General features: G+C 51.0%; 1 protein-coding gene across 1 annotated transcript; it reads left to right on the top strand.

Moving 5' to 3' along the window:
• Nucleotides 1–7,804: 7,804 nt before the first annotated feature.
• Nucleotides 7,805–8,782, top strand: GPR174 (G protein-coupled receptor 174; the record flags this gene model as incomplete). The annotated part of the gene is made up of 1 exon (XM_084212789.1): nt 7,805–8,782. One exon carries the CDS (start codon nt 7,805–7,807, stop codon nt 8,780–8,782), a length of 978 nt encoding a protein of 325 aa, XP_084068915.1.
• Between the last annotated feature and the right edge of the window lie 8,395 nt (nt 8,783–17,177).

Consider the following 17,177-nt stretch of genomic DNA (forward strand, 5'->3'; position numbering starts at 1 on the left):
GAGAAGAATTTTTTCCCCAAATCCCATCAAAACCTACACTTACATATCCCTAAAATTATGCAGTACTTGGGAGTATCCAAGCTGTCCCTTGCACGGCACTTTTTAGGGCCCCACAGGGAGGGAGGGAGGGGAGCTGCTTTTCTCCTAGCTAAAAATACCTTTATCCTCCCTCCATGACCACACACTCCCAGTCCAGCCCCAAAGTGACTTTGCCTCTGGAAAACCACTCAGCCTCTGTGGAGCCCTCACAATCGAGCCTCTCCTGACTTTTGGCACCGCTGCTGGCAAGGGGCAGCTTCTCCACCCACCCACCTCGTGCTGGAGAGGGGAAGTGCTGTCCCTGGCAAGGGAACAAACACCAACAGCTCCAACCCTGAGCAGAACTCCAACACACTCAAAGAGAATTTTGCTGCTTCAAACCCAGGCGAGCCAGGGAGTGGTCCTCCAAGCCAGGGAGCTGTTTTACAGACAGCCATGATTTCATCAGACCCCAATCCAATTTTTTGATTCGTGGGCTCAGCCAGCAACACGCTGCAAAGCCCAAGTTTGAGGTATGGTGGGACAGCACCGTGTGACAGCCCCAGGTGTGTCCATCATCCCTCCCATGCTCCAGGGTCCTGTTCAGGGCACGGGGAGAGGATTTGAGAATTCTGCGTGGATGCCATGGCAGCGCTCAGCACTGGGAGGGCGCTCAGCATTCCAAGGAGCAGCCAAAGCCTCATCCCGGCACAGCCAGCACATCCTTCCCGGCAGACGCTGCCACGCCATCGCCCGGCCCTGCTCCTTTTGCAGGGATTTTTTTGTTTTTTAGAGAGAATTCCCTGCTGCAGGCACACAGGGCAGGGAAACCCAGCAATTTTTAGCCCTCAGCCTGGTGTCAGCAGCACGGCTGCATCCCTGGCTCCACGTGAGCCCTGCTGATGCCGGGAGCTGCATCCATGGACCTGCGCCTGCTCCCCCTTTCCAGACACGCTCCTTTCCCCTGGGACAGCCCCAGACAGACAACCTCTTCCCAGGAATGATTTCTATTAAAGACAGGCAGTGCAGATCAGAAAGACCTCAGCTGGTTCTGTCTGAGGAGCTCCTGCAAGGTTGTGAAGCACAAGCTTAGACAAACTGAGAACTTTCAATCCTTGTAAGATACAAATGTAAGTAAAGAAAAAAATATATCATTAATACAAGAGAAAAATACAATTTTAAAATTTTACTTTATGCTGTGAGATAATTGCTTTGTGATTTGATGCCCAGCTCCAAGACCTCCTGAATTTTGTTCTACAGCAGGATTGGAAGGCCTAGCCAGGATTTTCCCTGGAGACAGCAGAACTCAGAGACTGGCACTTGCCTGCTGGTAAAGGCACCCTCAATTCCCACCCCACAGCCCAGAAGGCTCCTGGAGTGATGGGAAATAGGATGGGCGCCAGTGGCAATGCACACAGAGCATGGCACCAGCAAAACAGGATTTGGGGGTGCCTTGCAAGGTGGTTTTGAAACAAAACCTTCCTCAGTACCCTACATTCACTCCCTGCCCCAAGCTCAGGCTCTGCCTTCCATAACCAGGCTGACACTGGAAATGGCAGTGAAGCAGAGAATCCATCACCTGCTGCAGTGGGAAAAGCAAAGGAACCCATCCCCAAGCCCAGGTGCTGCTCAGCCACAAGGGATTGGTGATTCCTGGGACTGGCCTCAATTTTCTTTTCTAATAAAGTCACCTCCAAACCATCCCCCTCAATCCTCATGGGAGGCAGGAGTGCCAGGGTCCCACAGGGGAGTGCTGGTGGGGAGCCTGGGGACCCCAGGGTGTCACATCACACAGTTTTGGGGAGAGGGAGAGGAAATGAATGCCAGCATGGCAGAGGTAGCTGGTGGGAGGTGCTGGGAAGGTTTCACATCCCAGATCCTGCTGACACTAGGGAAACACCCCAGGACTGATGTGAGCTGAGGCAGCATCCTCCTTTGAGGGCTCAGTGAGACCCCAGCTCCAGAGAACCCTCCTTGAGCACTAAACCCCAACCCCCACTGCTGCCAGCCCAAAAACATCAGTCCAAAACCCAGCACTGCAGCACAGGCGCAACGCTCTGCAGAGAAGATCCCTCAGTGCCGAAAGCTCTGGCTCCCACGTTAATGAAAGCCCATCAAGTCATCAGCAGCTTCAGAATAAAGTTGGAAGCTTTAACCAGCAGGAGCACCAGCTGCTGGAACAGGCACACAGCTGCATTTTTGGGAGATGTGGTCCACAGAGCCTTAGAGAGGGTGTTTGTCATCACAGGGTGGCAAGCACTGTGCCCTCAGAGGCTGTAAAAACCATTAATGTCCTGTAAACCACCATAAAAAAAGGAGTGTAGAGAGCTACAAACCCTAAGCTGGAATTGTGATATGAGTAAATCAACGATGCTTTAACTGAGCAGCTGTAATATAATGTATATATGTATGCTGTTCTCCTGGGAAGATGTGTAAGAAAAATGAATAAATGCAAAGTAAAAAGTCGCAAATCTCTACAGAACTTCTCTGGAAATGGTTAGCGAAGTCACTTTTTCAAATTAACCAACTGAATCATTGCTCCCTTAACAAGAATTCTTGCTGATGTTCCTTGAGCTGGAGTCCTCCGCTGGATAAGGGGGGAAGTGCTGCTTCTCAAACCCAAAGCGCAGCCAGCTCTGCCCTCTGCCGATGGCCGGGGACCACGGTGGCCCGGGAAGGTGGCCAGAGGTGACACCACTTCGTGGCACGTTTGGAAAAGAAGAGCCCTGGGCTGTTTGTCCATGGGAGCTGTGGGAATCCCCTGAATGAGACCATAATGACCGCGGAGAACTCGCTGCTTTTGGGGAGCCCAAATGTGCCCACGATCAGCTTCGGGGGGACCCTAAATCCCCCCAAATCCCCGGGAGCGGGGACTGCAGCACAGGGGTGCAAACAGAGAGGGAAGGAACCTTCCCCAGAAAGCTGGGGAAGGAAAAGAATGGATGAATCCTCATTCCCTCAGCCTCAGCTCCGCGCCTGTCCCAGAGAGGCTCTGCCAGCGGGTCCCTGTCCCCAGGAGCTGAGTTGGGGCTCCTGAGCCCAGCCCCGGCAGCAGGGGTGACACCAAGCTGACAGCGACAGCTCCCAAAACACGCCGAGAGCATCCAGCACCCCCACAAACACCTGTGGAAAGCAGGGAAGGAGAAGGACAGCGGGCGATGGCAGGCAGGACCCGGGGCAGGCACAGCCCGGAGCGGGGCCCCGCCGTGCCCGGCCCGCTCCCCAGGGCGCAGCCGCTCCCCGCCAGTTGCGCTTTTGCTTTGCGCTGCGAGGGAGGGACCCGCCGTGGGGACCTCTGCAGCCCGCGGGGACACACCGGGACAGCCTCCGCGCCAGCAAAGGTAGGGCTGGAATTCCTCTGTCCCGGGTACCTGCGGGTCACGCTGGGGGGGTTCGGTTGGGCTTTTTTTGGTTGTTGTGCCGGAGATTTGGTGAGGATGGGACAGCCCAGGGACAGCCAGGGGCGTCCTGCCTTCACCACAGACCTGGTGTAAGTCCCAGAGTAAGTAGGTAGAAGGGAGGAGATGCAGAGCCCAGATATATATATTAATTTATTGAAGAGATAATCTTCATTTATCGAAGAGCTCCTGTGTGTGCCCATGGGATGCTCTGAGCATCTCAGAGCAGGGAGATGGCTGAAGCTAAAACACCCTGCCTCAGAGTTTCAAGCTGTGTTTTCTGCTATCATTGAGTGAGCAGCTGAATTTAAGGATTAACCCCAACTCCAGCGATTTTCAGCCTCTGCAAACCCAGCAGCACCTGGGATGGGACTGGTTTGTAAGGAGCCCTTGAGGCCACGCAGCCCCATCCCCCTGCACAGGGATAACTGGCCCACTTCCCACACTTTCCTTGGGTTTGTCTCTCTCTGTTTGTTCCATGAGTTTTCCCAAGTGGTCTGTTCCTCACAAGTGGTACCACACCGATTTTCCATGGGCCAATTTCCATTAGACTGCAAGAACCAGGGAAGAAGAGGACGGGGTTATCACAGCCCAGGAACATGGCTGTGCATCCCTGGGGGCCGTGTGCTGGTGGTTTGGGGGGATAATTCACAACTTCGGTGCCAGAAACATCTCTCAGGGATATCAGAGTGTGCCAGGAAGGCACAAGGAGGGTGGGTGGGGATTAGGCTGACACACAGCACTGCTGCTCCTGGTTATTTTCCCTTCTTAACTAGGATAAATATTAACAAAGGAGGACAAGAGCTTTTGCAAAGGATTAAAAGGCAAAAGCAGAGTATTTCACATGGCATTAAACCAAAGCATTTATTTTTTTTCCCCTTCATATTCTTGGAATTTAGTTAGCACAGCAAGGGAGAATATCGCTCTGATGGAGAAAGATAAATCCCAAATATCTATCAGGAAACTACTTCAAGGCAGGGAAGGCCTTCTGTCATTTGTTAAAATAACAAAAAAATCCAACCCCATACAACATTCAGCTTCTGGTTTTAGCATTTCTATTTTCAGGTTATGCCTTGTAAATTCTGCTTCCTGCCAAGGCAGGCCAGAGAACAAAGCGGGCACTGGGAGAAGCCCAGGCTACCCCTGGGCCATCTGTCCCATCCCCACAGTGCCCCTTTGGAGGGACAGAGCCACCCTCACCCTGCCTTCACTCTCACAGGAAACTGAATTTCCATTTGATGTTTCCCCTGTACATGTTCTGCTTTTATTTTAGGTTGTGGAGGAGAAGAAGGAAAAACACAAGAGAGGTGCCAGGCACAGCCCAGCCCAGCTCCCCCAGGAGGGTGAGTGAGCAGGGGACACCAGGGTGCTGCTGCTGCGTCCCTGTCCCCTCTGTCACAGGTTTTCTGTGCTCTTAAACACATCTGCACCCTGAACACGAGGGCACTGAGCACCCCCAGCTCACCTGGGCCAGCAGCAAGGGCAGGGCTTTGGGGAGGATCCATCCAGGCTGATCCATCACCTGGCTCTGGGCAGGAGGTAGAGGATCCATCCAGGCTGTTCCATCACCTGGCTCTGGGCAGGAGCAGGAGGTAGAGGATCCATCCAGGCTGTTCCATCACCTGGCTCTGGGCAGGAGCAGGAGGTGTTGGCAGATCCCAGCTCTGAGAGGGCTCCAGGCAGGAGGCAGCAGCAGGGAGAGCACCCACAAACCCAGCCCAGCCCAGCCAGGAGCTGCTCCCAAAGCCTCTCCCCGCCCAGCTGGGGTTAGGAGCTGCTGTGGGTTAAACCCCCAGGATTTGCCAACGAGGATTGGGCTCCCCTAGCAGCCTCAGGTGAGGAGCCTGAGCACTGCTGAGGGTTGATGAGCTCTGCTGAGGCTCAGCTGTGGGGCAGAGCCCAGCTGTGAGCAGGGTATGGGGCTGCTCCCACAGGGGTTCTCACGGAGCAGACGGATATCCAGCTGTCCTCCAGCATATGGAAAATGCTTTGCCCAGGATGTACCCAGCTCTAACAAGCTGGTTTTAGGCTGCCTGCAACTCTTACCTGCTGCTCTTACTCATTAGGCACAAATCTTCACCCAGTGCCCCAGTGTGGCTGATTTTGGGGGTACTCATGGAAAAATCAGGGGGAAAAGCTGTTCAGGGGGAGAAGGAGGCTGTGCCTGTGGAGAGTCTCTCACCCACCCCCTCGCAGTGAGGGGGAAGCAAGCACAGAGCATGCAAACCCAAATTTCCTCTTTCTGGAGATTTTTTTAGCATCCTGCTGTTTTTTTACACAGCACATGGGGCTGAACTCTGTGATGTTGCTGCTTGGGATTTCCAAAGCACCGTTTCTCACATTGCTGAGTTTTCACACCCCCTCCCCAGCCCTGAGGGTGCCTCTGGGTGCCCTGGCTGAGCCCCCTCGCTGCTCCCCACCTTCAGCTGAGCCCTGGGCACCCATCGTGCCACAGGGAGAGGCAGAAAGTCCTGCAAGTGCCTCCCCACCCCAGGCCAGGCTGGAGGGACAGGGAATGGAGTTGCAGGTAAGTTGCTGAGTGATGGGGATGGGAAAGGGCAGGAGCTGAGGGGCAGCAGGAAAAATAAGATGCGCACATGTGGAAGGGCTGGGAGTGAACTTTGTCCTTCCCTCTGTGTGTCCCAAGGCCCAGAGATGGAGTTAAGGTGGATTTTCCCACCTGGGAATGCAGCCAGGAGAAAAAAAGTTGGATTGAGTCTTCCTCAATGGGTGACAGGAGCCTCTGCCAACAGGAGAGGAGAGGCAAGCTAGTTTAAATTGATAAGAAAAATTGTTAAAATAAAAATACTATGAATTGTCACTTCTGAACCATAACAGGATCATTTCACAAGCCATTTTACCCCACTGCTTGAGTTAGATGCTCCCTCTTTAAAAGGAAGGGAGGAAGACATCTCAGTCTCCTTGGTGAGAGAAAGTACAAAAATAGACATGTTTCCTTTTATGGCAGATTTTCTGCTTCCACCCAAAACTACTGCAAAGTTTCGGTACCATCACACCAGCAAGTGTTGACCATCATTAAATAAGTGTTCACATTTTTTACCTAAGCACTGGAAAAAAACCAGCAGGGACTGCAGCAGATGTTATTTTGCCTTTAAAATTAAAATTTTAAAAAATTAAATTAAAGACATTAAAACATTTTAAATTAAGTAAATGTGCTTTTGGCATCTGAGTTGGTGCCTACAAACTTCTCCCACTTAGACCTGCAGGATAATTTTTCATGTGGAAGCCAAAGGCAAACCTGAGACGGTTTGGGCAGAGACCCGAATTTCCTCTAGATTTATCAGATCTGGCTGAGGTTTTTTATGTCTGACACATTCAGATAACATCACCTGTTTGGCTTGCAATTTTAAATAAAATCCACCTCCAGCCTCCTTGGTACCAGCTCTGGTGTTACCAACAGCCTCAGATGTGCACGATGGGTAAGGACAGGCTTAGAAAAAGCAGCTGTGAGGAAGTCAGATTGGCTCAAATGCAGGTAGTTCTGCAAAGGAAGGCTTATGTCCTATTTTTAAAATATAAACCTGGTTTTGACCCTATTTTTAAAAGTTGACCCTGGTTTGGTGAAAGCCACTGACCTGGGACTTCCACCCCGTGACCCAGTGGTGGCGGCTGCTCTAGGGGAAAGGTTTGTGTGCACGTGGGTTACATGAGGAGCAGATTTCCTTCTGCCACCTGCAGCTGGGGAGGGTGGGAATGTTCTGAGGGCTTTCCTGGGAAGCCAGGGGAGTGTTCCCTTCAGGAGTTTTTGGGAGGTGACAATATTTCCAAGGAGGGAGGCAGGACATAGGAAGAGCAACACCCCCAGGTAGTAGCAGAAAATGAGCACAATTTCTATTTATTCCTTGGTAGTTCTGCACCTCCACTGGACAGGGCATGGGCAGCAGAAGAGCTGATCACCGCCAAAGCCACACAGGTTTCTGCTGGAGAGATGCTCCAGCTTTTTCCATAACTCTTGCTCTGTTCCTCCCCTGTCCCCCAACAATGCTCCAACTCCACCTTTCTGTCTTCCAGCCGTGGGGCCACATCAGCTGTTGAACGCCTGTGCTGAGAGAAGAGGCTGAGATGCCCCCCAAAAGGTGACAGACACACAGCTCTGCTGAGGAACTATCTGGCACAGCGATGCTTTTCCCGGTGTGGATCCCCCCTGCCCACCCTGCAGTGACCCCAGCGAGCTCTGACCAACGAGCAGGGCACTGGAATTAACCCCCCCCGTGCCAGAGCTCCCCGTGATGAGCCGGTGACCGGAGCCTCCCCCACGGGTCCCAGGGCTGGACGGTTCCCTTCGGATCCTGAGCCGCCCTGGCTGCGGGACAGGCGGGATGGACGCGTTATGATGCCGGGGCTGAGCACGGAGCCGGAGCACAACCATGAACAACAGCTCCTACTGCAGCGAGACAGACCTCAAGCCCTACTACGCCGTCACCTACACGGTGATCCTGATCCCCGGGCTCATCGGGAACACCCTGGCCTTGTGGGTCTTCTATGGCTACATGAAAGAGACTAAAAGGGCCGTGATATTTATGATCAATTTAGCCATTGCTGACTTATCACAGGTGCTGTCCTTGCCCCTGAGGATTTTTTACTACCTGACGGGCACGTGGGAGTTCGGAGGAGGTCTCTGCATGCTCTGCTTCTACCTGAAGTACGTCAATATGTACGCCAGCATCTACTTCTTGGTGTGCATCAGTGTGAGGAGGTACCTGTTCCTCATGCACCCCTTCAGATTCAGTGACTGCAGGCGTGTCTGTGACGTCTACATCAGCATCGTGGGCTGGGTCGTGGTCTGCGTGGGCTGCCTGCCTTTCCCACTCCTCAGGATGCAGCACCAGGAGGATAAAAACACCTGTTTTGTGGATCTTCCCATCAAGAAACTCGACCTCCCCACCTCCATCACTCTGATGACCATAGGGGAGTTGGTGGGGTTCGTGACCCCCCTGCTCATCATCCTGTACTGCTCCTGGAAGACAATCTTATCACTAAAAGAGAGGCACTCTGCTTCCCGGGACCTGGGCGAGAAGAAGAAGGCTTTAAAGATGATCCTCACCTGCGCCCTGGTGTTCCTGATTTGCTTTGCACCTTACCACATCAGCTTCCCACTGGATTTCTTTGTGAAAACGGGGCAGATCCAGGAGGGCTGCGTGCAGATCTCGGTGTTCCACGCCGTGGCTTTGTGCCTCGCCAGCCTCAACTCCTGTGTGGATCCCATCATCTACTACTTCACCACGGATGAGTTCAGGAGACGCCTGTCCAGGCAGGATCTGCAGGACAGCATCCAGCTCCAGCACCTCAGCTTCGGCAGGAAGCACTCCAGGGATGTGCTTGGGGAAGACACCATGGAATACTGATTTCCCAAACAGCTGCCAGCACTCCCAATATTCATTACATTTTGGCCTTTGCCACAATTTTTTCCCTCAGGACACTGAGAACAACTGAAACTTCTGCTTTTGGTGAGGGTTGGAATAAACAAACAACCCCCTCCTCAAAAATACCCAAACCTGGCCAAAAATGTGTTGATTTAATATTTCAGGTGCAAATTTTCACTGAATAGAAATAGGAGCATTTCCATTCCTCAGCTGGGCAGCAGGAGTCACGGACCCATGGGAGAGGTGACCCATGTCCCTCTGTCACCCATGGCAGCATCCAGCCATGTCCTGGTCAGGAAGAAACAGCAAAGATTCTTGGGTCTTGCTGTGCAGAAAGAATCTGATCCTAAAAATCACTGGATGCCACAATATTCTCTGTTTCTGAAGCACAAGACAATTCAGCAGAGACTGATTCTCCAGAGAGTGCCCAGACCCTGCTCCAGCCACGCTGAGCATGAGTGAGGAGTAGGAGGCCCCAAAGGACTTCCTACTTAAATAATTAATGAAGCCTCATTTGGGGGATTAGCAAATGCCATCACCACAAATCACACAGCCAGGGAAGCTTCCACACACTATTTTTCTGCCATCAGTTCCCACTTTTGGGTGCAAAGACAAGGGTTAGAGCCATGCCTTGGGTTTTGAACCAAGGGGTTGTGCTTGGAGGGTATTTATTCAAGCCAGGTGTCCATCAAGCCTTTCAGGTCCTCTTTTCACCAAAAATGGGGCAAATTATTTCCCTTTCACTGATAACTGACCCACAGCCATCACATCCACTCCCCATTACCAGCAGCAGGATTCAGAGGATCCAAACCTTTCCAAAGTTTGCTGTAATGGGAACTCCCTGGAAGCAAAGTCAAAGGTGCCATGAGAGATTTTTAATAAAGGCTCAAAAGTGGATGTTGTTTTAATATTTGCTTTAAATTCAAACCAAAGAGACTTCAGGCTTGACTTTGGTATTTCATTTGCACCTTCTTGTAAAATGTTATTTTTCTGTGACAGTATCATTTTTTATTTATGCAAATGTTGTTTTATAATTTATATAAGGGAAATACACATTGTAGGAAAATGATGTGAAGCCCAGAGAGTGTCAGAACACAAGAAGTTTCTTTTATTTTCAAAAGCTTTTTCATATAATAAAGGAAAACTCCACCACCTCTTCCCTACAGGAATCTGAGCCAGTGCCTGATGGCTGAGCAAGCGCTGATAATTCATTGAAACCACATTCACAGTGACAAAAAAAAATATTTATTTTTATATTTCCTGTTGTATATAATAAAATAATCATTTCTAAAAATGTTTTTTAAATGTAATTCCTGGCTCCTTCTCCCCCCTGCATCACCAGTGCACATGAACATGTGGCAGCACGTGGATTTGAGCACCTGCAGAGCATTTTAGATGGTTCTCTGAAATTATTTGACTCTTCTTGTTGCAGTGGGGTGGAAAGTCAAGGGCCAGGTTTCCCAGGATAACAGGAATTCCTCCAGCTTCAGGAATCCAGCCCACCCCTGTCCCTTCTGGCCACCATGGCAGGGGACCAGGGTGGCCCTGTCCAACCCCCCAGAGTCACTTTTAGCCCCTGAGGGGAAAAGGTTGTTACATGAAGTGGTGTCAGAAGTTCAGAAATTGTTCAGAGACGGAAACCTCAAGCAGCTGAAGTTTTCCACCCAGAAAATCCTGTGGGTGCAGCAGCACCTTCCCCCCTGCCACTTATTCAAATGAGTTTAATTATCTTTTTTTACAGGAAGTCTGTGCCACAGTCGGGGTTGGTGACACGAGATGAAATCAGGGGACACCTCCTTGCCCTCCCCCAGGGCACCTCTGCTCCAGGTGGCATCTGCTGGGGCCACACTGAGGTCTCACAGCCCCTGGGGATGCTGCCACCAACAACTGCAAAACCAAGGTGCTCCTTAGATTAGCAGGAGGTGGGTTTTCATGCCATGGGCATTTTTGCCATGCTCCTGTCGTTTTAGTGTCTCAGGATCCACGAGCTGGACTCAGTGATCCTTAGGAGTCCCTTCCAACTCAGAATATTCTGAAATAATCTGAATAATCTGGTCTGCAGTGCTGGAATGGGAATCTGAATGAGCAGTAATTGAGAACAGAAGCACCCGAACCCCCAAATATCCCCTTTATTCCTCTGGTTGTTAGCACTGAGCAGCAAAGCACTGAGCTCTGCCCATGCCCTCACCGGGCTGGCTCTGGGCTGAAGTGCCCGGTGCCTTCTGGGCACAGAATCAGCTTTAATTCCTGCTGGGCCAGAGGAAAGCCATTGTGGCCAGAGTGCAGCCTCAGGGGTGCTTTGAGGGATGCCTGGGGAGCTTGAGCTGTTCAGAAGGAGCAGTGAGTGTTTCGGGAGCCTTACTCACCCCTGGCACAAGGGGGCTGAGGGTGCAGGGTCAGGGGAAGCAGAGTTCTGGGTCTGCTCCAACCCTGCCCCGTTTCCATCGCCTTCCCCGGGCTCCCTGCCCAGCAGCAGCTGCCCAACCTCTCACTCCCCCGGGCACCGCCTCTCCCTGAGAAGAGACCCAGCGGCTGCCTTGGGGCTTTTCCTGCGCACGCTGAGACTCAGAGCTGCCCTCGCATGTGACAGCTGGCACAGCAGCGGCAGCACAGCCCCTTCCCTTCCCTTCCCTTCCCTTCCCTTCCCTTCCCTTCCCTTCCCTTCCCTTCCCTTCCCTTCCCTTCCCTTCCCTTCCCTTCCCTTCCCTTCCCTTCCCTTCCCTTCCCTTCCCTTCCCTTCCCTTCCCTTCCCTTCCCTTCCCTTCCCTTCCCTTCCCTTCCCTTCCCTTCCCTTCCCTTCCCTTCCCTTCCCTTCCCTTCCCTTCCCTGATGGGATCAGAGCCTCCTCCCCTCCCTGGCCACCTGAACCCCCAGCACCCCCCGAGTTCTGGTGCTGATGAATTCCCCACTTTAGCTCCATGTCACTGCTGCTTTGAGCCATCCCATGGTGGCACCTTTGGGTGTCCCTCCCTCCTGCCCCCTCCTCCTCCTCTTCTGTGGGATTTGTGCCCCAGCCTCAGGTCAGGTGACACCTCACAGAGCTCAGAGCCCCCAGACATCTCCTGCCCTGTGTCCTCCAACACTGCCAGCACCCTCCTCATCCTCTGCCACCACCATGAGCCATCCATGGAACCCCAGAGATCCCTTTTGCCATGGAAAGGGCTCATTTACAGCTTCTCCTACCAAAGCAGAATTTTTGTCCTCTCACACATCTTTCCTTTTACCAGCACTGTTTTATTTGCTGTTTTGTCACATGGTTGCTCAACATCCTGAGCAGAGTCCCCATTTCTCTGTAACTCATTAGACTTTCCTGCTGGGGTTAAGGCAGCTTTGACACATTTTACTGCAGTTTTTACTTCCTTTTTCACTTTGCTGTTAAAAATGAGCCTCTGCCCCAGCTCACGGGGTGTAAATGCACACACAGAGCACCCTGGCACTGCTGGACTCTGTTCCTCAGACCTCAATAATTAAAAACAACCTCCAGAGAGTGACCCAAATATGAACCCATCCCATCCAACACACACACAAAAAAAAAGCTAAAATCTTGTCAGAGATGTTTTGATAAACATCATGACCAAAAATAAGGCGGATCCATCAAGGCAGTGCCTGGTTCATGCTGCCACTTAAGTCAGGGCAGAGGAGCTGCAGCCTTTGGGGTGATAAACTGAGAATTTGATCCACACCATCTACAGCTGTGGCCAAATATCTGATTTAGAAAATAGATTTGGTTATGTAAAACCATGAGAACAAAATAATAGAGAAAAAATGTAGCAATGTCATTGCCTCCGAGGGGAAGACCTGGGTCTGGTTCCTGTTTCCAGCTCTGCTCCTGTCCCTTAGGTCACACCAACCCTGTCAGGGCCAGTGTTTGTCCTGGGCTACCCAGAGGTGCCACCAGGAGGTAAAAGGGAGGGGGAAAATGAAGCTCCTTGGAGGTCAGGCACCTCCATGGCCACCACGAGGCTGAGCTCCAATCATCGAGATAATAATTTTCTATACTATTTTGCTCAAGTTTCCTTCCACTTCCATTTTTCCCTCTGAATTCAGGGAAAAAAAATGAAAAGTCCAAGCAACCAGCAAAGGCAGGATGAACACAACAACGTGACTGAGTGTCATAAGGAATTGTGAGGTTGAACCACTCAATTTATCTCCCATTTTCCCAGGGGCCCAACAGAGCTGTGAAAAGGGAATATCTTGGTGAGGCCCCAGCTCATGGAAGGTCATGGCTTTTACCACCCACAATGTCCAGCTTGGCCTCCCCACTTGCACTCCCACAAGTCCCAAGGGGAAAAAAATATTTTAAAGGATTTAACCCACCCAAGCTCTTGTTTTGGCTGACTCCTTTCCCTCATGTGCCATCAGATCACCGGTCCTGTGACCAGTGCCATTATCTGGGACAAATCCACAGCCCCAGGACACTGGATATTCAAGGGCAGAGTAACTCCCTGTGGTCACACAAGCCTCTGCACAGCTCCAGAGAAAGTTCTCAGGAGACCTGAATGAAACAGAAGCTGAAACTCAGAGAGCTGTGAGGTGCTGTTTGAATGAGACGTTTCTTAATTAACTGAATCAACACAAACCATCAAAGCCCACAGCCCAGCCTGTTCCTGCTGCTCAACAGCCTCAAAATCCTAAAGCAGCACCATCCCAAAGCCAAAAAGAACAGCAGCACTGCCCACTTTGGTGTCATGCTGCTCCTTGAGTTCCTTCACCCAAAATTTCTTCCTCTGGGCTTGTCTGCCCCAGCCTAGAGTCTCTAATGGGACATTAAATCCCTGGTTCAAATCCCTGAATGGGACTTCAAAATCTGATTCAAATCATCACCATGCTCTGCAGAGATCTCAGCTCTGCAGAGGACACATGTTGCCTTCAAGCACAAGAGGGTTCTGGTTGGTTTTTTCAAAGAAAATATAAATGAAAACACAAAAAACCAAGAAAATCAAAATATATGGAGAAAACAGAATGCAGAATTTTGTGGAAGGAAACCATCAGCTCCACTGAGAAACAACAAATACTGGGATATATGGGTCTGCAAAAGGATAAATGCATGTGTTAGCCAATATAACTGCAAATGGGATATGTACTGGAGAAACACAAAGTGTTTCTGCTCTAGGGGAGGTGAACTGGCAGGGGGTTGGAACTCAGTGGGCTTTAAGGTTCCTTCCAACACAAACCATTCTGGGATTTTAAAGGCTTTGAAGACCTGCAGCTCGCTTTTTCCTCAGACAGCCACAAATTTGGTTTTCCCTCAATCAAGGGGGAAAACAGGGCCTGAGAAATGCCCCAGCAGGCAGCAATCCTGGGCAGGCTGTGCTCAGCCACCTCCACCAGCACAGCCTCACCACGGCAAACCCCTGGAGATGGGGGAAGAGGAGGAGCCGTGGCTTTGGAGCATCCTCCAGGGATGCAGCAGTGCCCTGTGAGCCCGGAGCAGCACAGGGGCCGGGGGAGCAGGAGGGAAGGCAGCTCGCAGATGGGTCTGATAAGCACAGAGCCCTTCCCGTGCCCCCGGGCTGCTCACGGGCGGGGAGCAGCAGCGGCCCCGCTCACCACGGAAGCGTCGGCCCCGGGTGTGTGAAAGTCTGATCCTCCCGCCTGATTGGGGTTTTTTGGTCATGAGATGAGGAGGCAAAACTGTAACTGCTTCCAGCTTCGGGCTGGGTGACAACACACACTGGTAAGGGAAGTGTGGTCTGAAGTGGGGCTTCTACATCACTCTTATTTTTTTTTTAAAAATTAAGGATTAATTAGTGCAAAGGGCTGAGAACGTGAGATGACAAAAGCTACAACCAAGGGCAGAGAATCCAAAGGAGTGAATTACTTATCACCAAGTGAGCACTGAGATCATCACACCACAGAACCAAACAGCCTCCACAGCCCTTCCCTCCCAAGGGATTTTGGGGCATTTAGGTGGAAGGTGTAGGTTTATCCATAGAACCATGGAATGGCTTGGGTGGAAAGGGACCTTTAGGGTGATCTCATTCCATGGGCAGGGACTCCTTCCCCTATCCCAGAGTGCTTGAAGCTCCATCCAGCCGGGCCCTGGACACTCCCAGGGGCAGCCACAGCTTCTCTGGGCGCTCTGTGCCAGGGCCTCCCCACCCTCACAGGGAAGGATTTCTTTGCAATATCCCACCTAAACCTTCTCCATCCATGGATCCATTCCTGATGAATCCCACATGCTGACACTCTCATTCCAGAATAAAAGCACTGGGTTCCACACCAACAAGGGATTAGGTTTGTGGGAAGGAAGTTCCTTGTTCCAGAATCAGGTGTCCACCCATGGATTTAACCCACAACAGCTCCAAACATCAACAAGCCCTAAAATGGAACAGCTCAGGAGAGCCCAAACATTTCTGCAAGACACAAACACCATCCACAGTGAGAATGAATCTGCAGACAGGAAATTCACTCTCACATCTGTTAAGGTGGAATTCTGGACTGTCACAGCACAAAAAGAGAGAAAATACATTCAAGTAAACAGAATAGTTAAACTATAAGAAATAATTTCCTTGGGAGGTGGAGTGGGAGGTGGAGAGCCTCTAATTACTCTCAAGGCAGGAAATACACCCATCCTATTGCCTAGGTAATATCACAAATATATACTCACAATGAAGAAATAATGTTAATGCAATAATGTTACTGTAATTATCCGTATTGTAATTATTTTGGTGGCAGCCTGGAAGCTTCAATCAGTGCTGGCATTTGGGCTCTGTGCCACAGCTGGCAGCAGAGCCATCCCCCATCCGGCCTGGAATTAGGACAGGCAAAGCAGCTTTAATCCTTCCAAGCCTGACCTCGAGCTCAGCCCTCCCAGGGGGGTGCTGCAGCCACAAACTGGAGGTTTTGGGGGCTGCACCCCATTTAGCTGGTCCTACACAGCTCTGCTGTGACCCCACCTGCAGTGCTGTGTCCAGTGCTGTGTCCAGTGTAGCGTCCCTGACATGGAGCTGCTGGAATGAGCCCATAGGAGGCCGAGCTGTTAAGGGGCTGCAGCACCTCCCCTGTGCAGACAGGCTGGGAGAGATGGGGATGTTCTGCATGGAGAAGGTTCTGGAAGAAGAGACCTTCCAGTGTCTGAAGGGACTACAAGGAAGCTGGAGAGGGAATGTTCATCAGGAAGTACAGTGACAGGACAAGGGGGATTGGGTTCACACTGAAAGATGGGAAAATTGGATATACAGAAGAAATTCTCCCCTGGCACAGGGTGCCCAGAGAAGCTATGGCTGCTCCTGGATCCCTGGAAGTGTCCACGACGAGGCTGGATGGGGCTTGGAGCAACCTGGGATAGTGGAAAGATCCTGCCTGTGGGAAGGGATGGAATGGGATGAGTTTTCAGGTCCCTTCCAGCCCAAACATCCTGGGATTGTGGGACATGGGTTCTCTTCAGGTCCAGGGTGCTCAGATTTCAGCTCACCCCAGACTCTGCTGAGCACAGCTGGATTTTGGGGAGTTTTCCAAGAACTAACAAAGTCCACAGGAGCCAGCCCAGAATTGCTGGAGTCGCAGCAGGCTGTGTCCCCCAGCCCTGCACAGACCTGGGGGTGGGAGGTGACAGTTTCTCACTGCCACATCAAGCACAGCTGCTCTGCAGTGGGCCCTGCACAGAGCTGAGCTTATTGCCAGAAAAGCCTGGTTTAGACAAGCAGTTTATCAAGTCTGAGGTGCTAAAGCTCCTTTTCATACCAGCCTGAGGCCTCAGGGTGTCTTTCAAAGGTCTCCACACTATCCCTGTTTTTTTTTTCTCCAGATCTTCATCTCAAGATATTTATATATGCAAAGAAGTTTAATTTTTATAGATTTTTATGAACAGTAAGCTTGGAGGAGAATGAAGCTCTAATTTAGACCATTACATATTCTAATGGAAGAGTCTGTCACCACAGCCACCCACACCTCAGCAGTCACACAGAGCAGCACATTCTGCAAAGGGCAGCAGCATCTCCTCTGAGAACCAAAATCAACTGTGCTTTTAATAATTGTTTCTTACATGTTTTTCTGATTAAAAACCCCCAAATGAACTCACATGTAATGCTGGAAGAGGAAATATCCAAAGTGCTGCATTGCCAACTTCATGTTGAAAAAGGTATTTAAAATTTACATCTAATTTTGAATTTCTTGGGTCAGAAAATGAACCTGCCAGTTCCCCCAAGGAAGCTGCCCAAAGTCCCTGCAGAGATCGTGCTGATTGTCCCATGCCCACAGGTTGCTTTTGCAGTAAACACAGATGTAAATGAAGCTCTTACAGTAATTGAGTTTGCATTTGCATCCTGGCAGTGTCACCCCCTCAGTACCCACACCCATGTCTGTAGTACAGTTCTACTCAGATATTAACTGGGTTTTACACAGGTATAAAAATGTTCCTTACTATAGATAAAAA

The sequence above is a fragment of the Fringilla coelebs genome, assembly GCF_963513975.1.
Source record: "Fringilla coelebs genome assembly, chromosome: 11".
In the NCBI taxonomy this organism is placed as follows: domain Eukaryota; kingdom Metazoa; phylum Chordata; class Aves; order Passeriformes; family Fringillidae; genus Fringilla; species Fringilla coelebs.